Genomic DNA, 12,225 nt, shown 5'->3' with positions numbered 1-12,225 from the left:
CCCTATTGCGAATGGAACATCAAAGGTAATGGCTAGGAATGTTAGGTACAGGGTACCCACACCACGTACCTTACTGCGGAGTATGTAGGTAGATGTGTTTGGCAAAGTGTTCATTAAACCACTTTATGACTACTTCTTTACAGTTCCACTCTTACATAAGACGTGGGAAAGATGAACATCTCTCTCATCTCTGATTTCTCTTATTTTATTGCAGCTGTCATTTCTCTCTATGTAAGTGAGAGTCAACAACAAATTTTCGTTTTTGGAGGCCAAAGTTGGTGACTGAAATTTCGTAATAAGTTCTCGCCGTAATGAAAAAGTCTTCGTCTTAATGATTGCCACACCAACTCGTGTGTCATATTCGTGACACAAAATACCTTCTTTCGCAATAATACAAAACGAGCTGCCCATCTTTGAACTTTTTCGGTCTGCACCGTCTGTTCTATCTGGTAGGGATCACACACTTCTCAGTAACACCCGAGAAGAGGATGGACAATAATAGAGCAGGTAGTCTTCTACGTATACTGCCAGTCTTTGGGTCACCTTCCCCTGCTTATTTCCCATGTGATGTTTTCAATTTAAGCTGTTCGCAGTTGTAATCCCTAAGTATTTAACTGAATCGACAGCCTCTAATTTTTCGCGATTTATAGCGTAATAAAAAATTAACGTATTCCTTTTAGTACGCATGAGGTGCACCTCACACTTTTTACTGTTTAGAGTCAATCACTACTTTACGCACAGTACAAATATCTTGTCTAAATAATTTTGCTTCTGGTTTTCGTCTTCTGATGACGTTACTAGACGGTAAACGACAGTGTCATGGCTCTGAGCACTATGGGACTCAACATCTTAGGTCATAAGTCCCCTAGAACTTAGAACTACTTAAACCTAACTAACCTAAGGACATCACACACACCCATGCCCGAGGCAGGATTCGAACCTGCGACCGTAGCAGTCCCGCGATTCCGGACTGCAGCGCCAGAACCGCTAGACCACCGCGGCCGGCTAAACGACAGTGTCATCTGCAGACAATTTAACAGGGCTGGTCAGATTGTCTCCTAAATCATTTATATAAATCAGAAACAGCAGAAGGTCTATAATACCACCTTGCGGAATGCCACATATCCAGTCTGATTCACTTCATCATTTTCCATTACTTACCAGGACCTTTGACCATTCTTTGAGGGAAACACAAATCTAGTAGTTAAACTGAGGCTATACACCATATATAGACAGTTTAATTAGAAATTTCTTCTGAGGTACAGTTTCTAAAGCCCTCTGAAAATCTAGAAATATTGAATCAATTTAGATCCCCTGTCGACAGCACTCATTACTTCGTTTGAATAAAGATCCAGCTGTGTTTCACAAGAACGATACTTTCTGAACTCGAGTTGACTACGTGTTAATATATCGTTTTCTTTGAAGTATTTGATCTTCCTCTTCTTATTCTGCAAGCGCGTTCAGTCTAGTTGATTTTTGGATAACTCTGCGAGACACTACATCTGTCTCTGCCCAGTTTTAAGTTATGTCAGAGACGTGAGACCTATTACGTTATTTCAAGTGATCGCGCTCTCATATGTGATTACTGAGATCTCGTAGTAAGCATGTGGAATGTTTCCAGGATGAATCTTTCGCTATGCCGTGGAATGTGCGCGTTGTTGTAAAACTTCCTGACTAATTAAAGCTGTACACTCAATTCGGAATAGAACCCGGTTCTCAGTCCAACACACAGTTTTCATCTGCCCCTAAGTTTCACAACGGCTTATACGTCTGCAGAGTGAAAGATCCATTTCGGAAACGAAACCTATGCTGTGGGTAGGCTGCTCAGAGAGACAGTGTTTCTCTCGGTAGCTCTTGTCCAGCAAGGTATATGGGATAAATAACGAAGAAACAGAAATGCACGAGAAAGATTCTGCACCGGGACAGTGACACCGTTCCAAATGAGTCCTCGTAAGAAAGCATCATGAAACGACAGAACTTCGACTTGCCACTGACTCCTCTATTCCTAAATAATTTTAACTTTTTTCATTGATATATTCGTTTTATCTATACTAAGCTCTGAGGAAATACTGAGTTCAATGTTACAGACTTCAGTGATTTCTGACGTGTTGAATTACCGCGACGATGCCGTAAGCAGTCTACTCGTTAGAAGGAAACAGACTAATCGATATGGCGCAGTAGTTAATCCACTGTATTTTGTTCGTCGTATTAGATATTTTCGGAAAGCCTGCAACTGTGTCATTCATCATCATCATCATCATCATCATTATCATCAAATCGCCGATCGCGGACCCTGTAGACCACGGGTCGACCTCACAATGCTCCTCCATTGATGACGATCTTGTGCACTTTGGACCCAGTTGTCAGGGACTCTTAGCTGGTAAAGGTCTTTCAGTAGCTCATCCTCCCATCGCTTTCTCGGTCTTCCGACTGGACGGGTACCGTCAGGTCTCCCCATAAATACTGCCTTCGTCCGAGAGGTGTCTGGTCTCCTCGCAATGTGGCCTGCCAAGCTTATTCTCCACGCTTTCAGTTTTTGAACGATGTTCGGTGGCCTCATCAGCTCATACAATTCTTGGTTTTTATGTACGTCGTCAAGAGCTCCCTTCCTGGACAGGTCCCAAGATCCTTCTCATAATTTTTCTTTCGAAGACCAACAAATTTTCTTCATCCTTCTTTGTTGTTCTTAGGGTTTCTGTCCCATACAACAATACTGGCACTATCATGGCATTGTATACCTTAAGTTTGGTCTTAATTGACAGATTCTTGGATGACATTATCTGCTTTAGACTGAAATAAGTTTTAGACCCGTTCACAATGCGTTGGTTTCTTTCCTGTTTTAAATTTTTTGCCTGTTGAACCATGTACCGAGGTATTTAAAATTTTCCACTTTATCAAATTTCCATATCCCTGCTTGTAATGGAATGTCATTATGGGCTTCTCTTGATACCTCAATTACGTCGGTCTTTCCTGCATTAATCCTTAACCCGATCTTACTTCCATGTTTCTCTAGGTCCTCTACCGTTTCTGCAATCTCTTCCTCTGATTCATTGTCATTCAGTCATTCAGCATCATTCATGATTTAAATAATAAAAACTTCATGATTTAAATAATAAAAATTGCACCAGTTACTTATTTTTTGCTGGTTAGCACAAGGCGTTTAGAGAATATATTCTCATTTGCATTTGTTTACACGAATATATAAATATAAAGACAGTATCTTCGCAGGAAAGTGTAGGTGATGATTTGCTTGTGTGTGATATTCTGTATAATATACCTTCTAACTTCGAAAAGACGCAAAAGAGGCAGAAAACAAGATATGCAAACATCACTCAACATATTCATGTAAACAAATGCACTATTGCACTGGAAAACGAGAATAAATTCTCGAAATGCGTTGTGCTAAGCAGCAGAAAACAATAACAGGTGCAGTTTTCATTCTTTAAATCGTGGTTAATACACTATACTAGTTTAAAATTCCCCGACCTAGTATATTGCTGAGGAGTGTCAAACCCATACCATATAGGACCAGCACGCGATAACGGACTTACACAGACAAGGGAAACATGAATTATCACAGATTTGTCTGACCTGTTGGAGGGTGTCACAAAGATACTGAATAAACTGAACTGGGAGACACTTGAAGATAGATGCAAACCATCCCGAGAAAGCCTACTAACAAAGTTTCGAGAAGTGTACTACAGTCATGTATATATCACCCCCATCAGATCGCTATGAAAAGATTATATAAATTACAGCACGCACAGTGGCATTTAAACAGACATTCTTCCCTCGCTCAATACATGAATAGAACGGGAAGCCCCAACAACTGATGCTGTGGTAAGTAACCTCTGCCAGGCACTTCACAGTGATTTGCAGTGTGTGAACGTAGATGTAGATGCAGATGCAGATCTCGTGTGTCGTGGCGGGTAAAGTCAGTTCGCAAGCTGTTGGCGTCCATCATGGCCTAGACGTGAGGCGAGCGTCGCGTGTTGCATGCAGAGGCACGGGCTTCGGCTGAAGTACTGTGCGCAGTCTTTTGTTGTCGGCTCGCCGTGCTGGTAATGACTGCGCGGCGTTCCGCGTGTTCGCGGCCGACGACCGCAGCTGCAGCTGCAGCGGCCGGCTAATGTCACGGTCGGCGCACGCGCTGCTCTCGCATCACTCCGCCGCAGGAGCCGTTTGCGGCGTCACAGGTGCGCAGCATCTGCATCCTCAGTCTACGTTCGGAGCTACCCTCTCACCTGATAGCCGACAGCCCACAGTTGTATACACATCCATCAAGTTGTATCCACATCCATCATTGCCAGTTCTACGAGTGTGAGTCAAATGAAAACCTTAAATCTGTAATAACAAATCGAAATTTCGTGCCGTTATCCTGTAAGTAGGTACGCGTGCTACGAACAGCGTGCAGAATGGCCTGTAGGTGGCAGCATAGTGCAGATGCACACATACCGTCGCAGCATCAGTATAAAGATGGCCGCCCCACTTGCGACTTGCACCAGGGAAGAACAACATTCTGTTATTCGTGTTTTTACGTAGTGAAGGTGTGAAACCTATTGAAATTCATCGACGAATCAAGGCTCAGTCCGGTGATACATATCTGTCACAGCAGCAAGTCTACGAATGGAGTAGGAAGTTCGCAAATGGTGTGACTTCATTGGAAGATGCTCCAAGTCCAGGTCAGGCACAACGAGTTGTGACTCCACAGAACATTGCAGCAGTTGAAGCCATAGTGAAGGCATTGCAGCATGTTTACAGATTAGTCATGGGTCAGCACACCACATTGTGCATGATGTACTCCAGTTTCACAAAGTGTCTGCAAGATGGGTGCCACGGCAGCTGACTCCTGAAATGAGAGAACCTTGCCCCAAGTGATTTCCATATGTTTGGATCACTCAAAGACACAATGGGAGGAAAGAAGTTCCATTCTGATGAAGAGGTACGCCACGTGGTGCGTGAGTGGTTGCGCGGACTACCAAAAGAATTTTTTTCTTAAGGAATTTATTCACTTTGTAAGCGCTGGAGGACTTGCATTGAGCGTGGGGGAGATTATGTTGAAAAGTCATACAGCTTTGTACCACTTCTGCACAATACAAAATATTTAAAAAATAGTTAAGGTTTTCTTTTGACTCACCCTCGTACATAGTTTACGAAACTTTCAAGCAGTAAAATCCAGTTGTTAAAAACGGGTAAAATTGATGAACATATAGCAGAATGAAAGCTCTTTTTTTTGTGAAATCTTATGGGACTTAACTGCTAAGGTCATCAGTCCCTAGGCTTACACACTACTTAACCTAAATTATCCTAAGGACAAACACACACACCTATGCCCGAGGGAGGAATCCAACCTCCGCCGGGACCAGCCGCACAGTCCATGACTGCAGCGAAAGCTCTTTCAATCCACTAAAGCTGTATTTCTTAAGCCCACGTAGACTCGCGCTACCGGTTTGGAAACGTTTTCAGTTGCATCTTCTTATGCATCTCCCTATAAAAATTAAAGATACTATTATAGCAGCGAATAAGTAATCACATAGTCGGAATAAAAACTGTTTGTGGATTGACTGATTCAAAAAGGGAGTGAATTAACCAGAGTACCAATATAATTAATATTAAACGTAAAGTCATTGCATTATGAGCCACCGAGCGAGGTGGCGCCGTGATTAGCGCAATGGACTCATATAGCGAGGGCGACAGTTCAAATCCATGACCGGCCATCAAGACTAAAGCTCTCAAAATTTTAAACATGGATGAAGCAGCAACTGTTGACAGTTTTCGTTACTTGTTGCGATACAACCTATATAGCTATAAAACAGCCTGCTGTTTGACGAAAACCAACAGTATTCACTGCATGTAACAATATGTTACGGGAACTTTTATCTTTCCACTCGCGATCGGTTGTGAAATTAAAATCACACATAAATACGATGAAGCTTTGCGTAGGCGTGTTGCGCAGTGTCTCTAGTATGACCGTCGATCGGGTTATGTTGCACTTGTTGCACTTCCCAGTTATACATGTACAGTGAGGACGTAAATATGCTTGTAGTAGATTCTCCCGCCAAGTGTGAAGGGCTCGCTGAGGGATCCACCGGATCTCATACAGCCCACATGTAACTATCATGGGTTTCCTTCTTCACGACAATCCTCGGCCGCATACTGCAGGTGCAACAGCCGGCCGTTGCGGCCGAGTGGTTCTAGGGACTTCAGTCTGGAACCGCGCAACCCCTACGGTCGCAGGTTCGAATCCTGTCTCGGGCATGGATGTGTGTGATGTCCTTAGGTTAGTTAGGTTTAAGTAGTTCTAAGTTCTAGGGAACTGATGGCCTCAGATGTTAAGTCCCATAGTGCTCAGAGCCATTTGAACCATTTTTAGGTGCAACAACAATGTTCCTGCCGGCTTTTCGATGGGAAGTGCTTGACTACCCGCCATGCAGCCCGGACTTGGCTCACTCTGCTTTCATCTCTCATATGAACCGCTTGCTTTGAGAACAGCATTTTCGCACAGACAGCGAGCTGCAGACCAGCGTAGGAAATTTGTAAAAAGCGCAGGAAGCTGCCTTCTATGACGAGGGTATTGTAAAGTTGGGCCACGTTGCGACAAATGTGTTAGTCGGAGCAGTGACAATATGGGTACGTAGGTGGAAGATGTAGCTAAATCTTGCAACTAAAGAACTCAAAATGGTAAAGAGCAGTTATCAGTCGTCGTTTTCGTTCAAGATTTATGAGAGTAGACCCAGATGTCGGCTAGTGACTAGCCAATATCAATGCGGTGTTTTGGAGTTGTTGTTGTACATGCCCTAGCACGTCTACACTTGTTGAGGCTCTCGACGCAGTTCATTAAAAACTAATCATTTTTTATTTTCACTTTGGTTTCCATTTCGCGACCGATCGAAGTTTGAAAAAAAAAAAAGCCCTGGTAATCTTTAGGAACCATAGGCCAATGTACGCATTTGCATTTCAGTGAATACAATGAAATAATAAGCAACCAGCTGCATAAAACAAATGTAATTTCTCTATCGTTTTTGGGTACCTGGGCTCTCCTCCAGAAGATTATAATTATCGCATAGATATAACATTCTGAAGAAGGGCACTAAGTGTCCGAAACCGGTAAAGAAATTAAATTTATTTCATGCATTTGGTTGCTTATTATTTTATTGTATCCGACCGTATTTGCTGATGGTGGATAAAATATTAAATTTCAGTGAATTACAAGAGCCCAAATAATTTCTAGTAAGATGATCCTGCCATGACTGAATTAGTCATGACGCCATTCCATAGTTCTTTTGAACTATAACCAGATGAGAAATGTTGACACAGCGTTTGTAAGTTTCTTCCATTTAGCTTGAGCAGCTAGTGGATGATACATGAAAGTGCAGAGAAATGAGACGTTGCAGGTAGTTGGCCGGGGATTATATGCATGATGCTGAGCTTAAGTTTGTGGGGATTCTCTTCACGTTGTATGGGGCGATATCTTTATTATTTCTGTATTTTTTCTCTTTTTTCAGACGTCGCATTCTCACCGAATGATACAGGACAAGAAACAGGTAAGTAATACTTGGCACTTTCAAGGAAGGAGTTTAATATCTTCTTCACATTGGTATCGTTACCGAAATTGGGTTACGTCACGGTGATGGGTGAAGAAATCCACCGTGACCTCATCGAAGCCTGACTGATTTACAAAAGTTAAACCTGTATTACTGCACAGGGCTCCGGTACGAAGTTCTTCCGATTTCGAGCTATTGCCCATTAGGCCAGCTAATTGTTACAGCAGAGCTTTTAAAGGGCATAACATACCTTCGTATTAAGATTACTTGTCGTTTTCCCATTGGTTTTCCCTAGTCTTTTCGTCTCGTATAGATCAAACAGTGACATTCAAAGAAAACGGTTCTTCATTGGGTCTGTAAGGCATCAGGCGATTCATTTACTATATGCACTACTTTGGTTTTCCGTTCGTACCAGGAACATTCAATAATTAAAGACACAAATTGATATAGAAAACAAGTTGTGTGTTTTTTTTACAGAATGTGACTTATACTGCTTCTCAACACAGTCCCAAACAATATCAGTGCACTTGTCCCAACGATGAACTACTTATTTTATACCTAATGCAAAAGAAGTCTTTGTCTTGTTGTTTGAGCGACTTTACCACAAACTCTGATCACCTCGTTGTTGTTGAATATTTTTCTACGTAACGCCCTGTTGAGTGGAGTGTATTAGAGAGGATGAGGTAGTCTCTCCGAACCCACTTTTCCAATGATTTCTTGGGTCAGTTGGGCAGTGTGAGGGTGAGCATTCTCCCGTAGCAATATCACGCCTTTTCTTTGAGATCCACGACGTTCATTTCATGCTTTGTTGTAAGGACTGTAGTTCAAAAAGTTGGACTCAAGTTTCACACGAAGTTAAAATCTTGCTTAGGTCACCTTCCCTTCCATAGCGTTCGTTGATGTATGTACACACTTCGAGTCTGGTTTCCCTATATTGTTGCGTTAACTCTTTCGGGACCCACCTTCCACTTGCTTTGCTACAGATGAGCTTATTACTGATAACGTTATGAACTGTGCTACCATTACTGCAATCTTTTTGCTCTACGTTCAACTGTAAGACTTTGGTCTTTACGAACAACGTCGTCAGTGCGGGTTTCAAACGAAGCAGTTAACACTTCTACTGATGGGCCAGGACGTTGCTCGTCGGCCACTGATTTTCGATCTCTTTCGAACTTTTCTTCTCACTTGTAAACATTCCACGGTTCATACAACTAGCATCATACCGTAAAATCGACGCCATTGCTAAATTCTGTAGTGAGGCTATAAGCATAACAGTTTATGTTCTCAGCTCATCCCAGTGCTGCCAACTAAAAGTGATGAAAATACGAAATTCCTCATTACAAACTGTTTCATTTCTACATCAGTTCGTCTTTATAATTTTGGAATGTCCCTGGAAATGTTCACATTTGCTCAAAATTGCTGAACCGCCGGTGTGGTAACTGGAACAGTATTTTCGGAGGCAAGCGGAGCAGGGTTAAGGCACCGGCTGTCTGGAGTACCTGCCTTCTTTCGTCGGCTTATGCAGGCTGAGCAAATTGCACTGCCCCTCACGGAGGACACTTAACCGCACAGCTCCCATTACCTCCAAGGTAATGGGCTTACGTCGTTCGGAACGAATAAACTGGAAGAAGTGCCTTGTTAAGTAACGGAAGCCATGTTACAGAAACGGATGTGGCCGCTGGTTGGTCGCAGCTGCTGCAGAAGCTACAGCGTAGTGCTCCAGCAGGGTATTCAGAGCATCTTCAGAAAACACTGAAAGATTAAAAAATTAGCATTTAAACACAAGGAGAAAACGTACTGGCATTCCTTGCCGTTGTCGTTGTCTGGAGACCTAATGGCACTCTCACTCATAACGATTCCAAAAAGCTGACATACGCTTGTAGCGGTATCTACGTCTCTGCAGCTCTCGTTACACTACACAGAGACGCAACCTATTAAAGGTGAAAGTGAGCAGAAGTCATCCGTGATGAAAATTCAGTTCCGGTCCGTGTCCGTAGCTGGAGGACCGGCGTGTTTGATTATCATGCGGAGGATACCGCCTCAGTTACCGGAACTGCCACGGTCTTTTTTTAGGAAATGACTGGAATTCTTTTCCTTCTGCCTGGTGTGGTCAACTGAATTGCCATTGGCACGACAAGAAGTACAAGTCGGAAAGCTGACCAGGCTTGGGAGAGCGATAGACAGAAGACGACATAGCGGCCGATCGTAATTTTCACGGATTAATCAAGGAGTTCCTCTTGCTCTCTCTCTCTCTCTCTCTCTCTCTCTCTCTCTCTCTCTATCTATCTATATATATATATATATATATATATATATATATATATATATATATATATATTAAGACAGAGAGGTTTGCAGGACGATCGCGTGTAAGAACCTTCGGCCTTTGAAAGCAATCTCTTAAGTAAGAGATAAATGTTCCAAGAGTGTCCAGCAAAGTAGTGCACATGCGATCATTCTATTGTGTAGTACTGTCCCGGGTGATATAAACAAGTTTGCCAAAAAAAATTCAAAAATGGTTCAAATGGCTCTGAGCACTATGGGACTCAACTGCTGAGGTCATTAGTCCCCTAGAACTTAGAACTAGTTAAACCTAACTAACCTAAGGACATCACAAACATCCATGCCCGAGGCAGGATTCGAACCTGCTACCGTAGCGGTCTTGCGGAAAAAAAAAAAAAAATCCCAAGTTGCTCATGTGACCTACCAAAAGCATTGTCGATCACGAAAGTACAGCGAAAACGATGGATTACACAAATATGACGCTTTAGGACATCTTATGAGCTACACTGCTCATGTAAATTGGTCACAAATAGTCAGTCCGTAACTATGTTGACAGAATAAGAATTCTAAGTTTGACGAATAATTTTGTGCAGAAGAATATAGAATAAGAGGGTGGGGACGTGCAGGGAATCATGGGGTGCAGCGACGGCAAAGGAGAAACTGTGATGGCGCGACGTTACCGATGCCAACACGACCGATAGATAATAGCTGGTGCCTGCGTACGAACAATGATTTCCACTGACAACCGGAGAAAGAGCTATACAGAACGCCCCTACACTTTAAATGACATGGCTTAGTTTGAAAACTGAGAATGTTTTGTAACCAAAACTTTTGAACATACACTCCTGGAAATTGAAATAAGAACACCGTGAATTCATTGTCCCAGGAAGGGGAAACTTTATTGACACATTCCTGGGGTCAGATACATCACATGATCACACTGACAGAACCACAGGCACATAGACACAGGCAACAGAGCATGCACAATGTCGGCACTAGTACAGTGTATATCCACCTTTCGCAGCAATGCAGGCTGCTATTCTCCCATGGAGACGATCGTAGAGATGCTGGATGTAGTCCTGTGGAACGGCTTGCTATGCCATTTCCACCTGGCGCCTCAGTTGGACCAGCGTTCGTGCTGGACGTGCAGACCGCGTGAGACGACGCTTCATCCAGTCCCAAACATGCTCAATGGGGGACAGATCCGGAGATCTTGCTGGCCAGGGTAGTTGACTTACACCTTCTCGAGCACGTTGGGTGGCACGGGATACATGCAGACGTGCATTGTCCTGTTGGAACAGCAAGTTCCCTTGCCGGTCTAGGAATGGTAGAACGATGGGTTCGATGACGGTTTGGATGTACCGTGCACTATTCAGTGTCCCCTCGACGATCACCAGTGGTGTACGGCCAGTGTAGGAGATCGCTCCCCACACCATGATGCCGGGTGTTGGCCCTGTGTGCCTCGGTCGTATGCAGTCCTGATGGTGGCGCCCACCTGCACGGCGCCAAACACGCATACGACCATCATTGGGCGACTCTCATCGCTGAAGACGACACGTCTCCATTCGTCCCTCCATTCACGCCTGTCGCGACACCACTGGAGGCGGGCTGCACGATGTTGGAGCGTGAGCGGAAGACGGCCTAACGGTGTGCGGGACCGTAGCCCAGCTTCATGGAGACGGTTGCGAATGGTCCTCGCCGATACCCCAGGAGCAACAGTGTCCCTAATTTGCTGGGAAGTGGCGGTGCGGTCCCCTACGGCACTGCGTAGGATCCTACGGTCTTGGCGTGCATCCGTGCGTCGCTGCGGTCCGGTCCCAGGTCGACGGGCACGTGCACCTTCCGCCGACCACTGGCGACAACATCGATGTACTGTGGAGACCTCACGCCCCACGTGTTGAGCAATTCGGCGGTACGTCCACCCGGCCTCCCGCATGCCCACTATACGCCCTCGCTCAAAGTCCGTCAACTGCACATACGGTTCACGTCCACGTTGTCGCGGCATGCTACCAGTGTTAAAGACTGCGATGGAGCTCCGTATGCCACGGCAAATTGGCTGACACTGACGGCGGCGGTGCACAAATGCTGCGCAGCTAGCGCCATTCGACGGCCAACACCGCGGTTCCTGGTGTGTCCGCTGTGCCGTGCGTGTGATCATTGCTTGTACAGCCCTCTCGCAGTGTCCGGAGCAAGTATGGTGGGTCTGACACACCGGTGTCAATGTGTTCTTTTTTCCATTTCCAGGAGTGTATTATGTCTCTGTCCTGGAGTCGTTCATGAGCGTCTTTCGCTGATGTTATTTTACGAGCTCTGCTGTCCAAGCATGCCTAACATACTGGTTAAAGTCTCAGTCTGGAAACTTAAGTGTTTATCAGTTCGTAAGTCCACGATACGATAA

The 12,225-nt window shown here is 44.3% G+C and overlaps 1 protein-coding gene across 2 annotated transcripts in view; it reads left to right on the top strand.

The window, feature by feature from the left end:
- The window catches only part of LOC126244856 (ras-related and estrogen-regulated growth inhibitor-like), a 619,627-nt gene that overhangs the window by 456,523 nt on the left and 150,879 nt on the right, over positions 1-12,225 (top strand). Inside the window, exon 5 of one of the 2 annotated variants that reach the window (XM_049948270.1) lies at positions 7,506-7,544. The exons of the other annotated variant lie outside the window; for it this stretch is intronic. Within the exon in view, the coding sequence (XP_049804227.1) occupies positions 7,506-7,544 (39 nt within the window). The remainder of the gene's footprint in view (positions 1-7,505; positions 7,545-12,225) is intronic. 2 annotated transcript variants of the gene reach the window in all.

Source organism: Schistocerca nitens, chromosome 1, assembly GCF_023898315.1.
Source record: "Schistocerca nitens isolate TAMUIC-IGC-003100 chromosome 1, iqSchNite1.1, whole genome shotgun sequence".
NCBI lineage: Eukaryota > Metazoa > Arthropoda > Insecta > Orthoptera > Acrididae > Schistocerca > Schistocerca nitens.
Note: the sequence above shows the minus strand (reverse complement) of the source record. Positions and strands in the feature narration are given on the sequence as shown.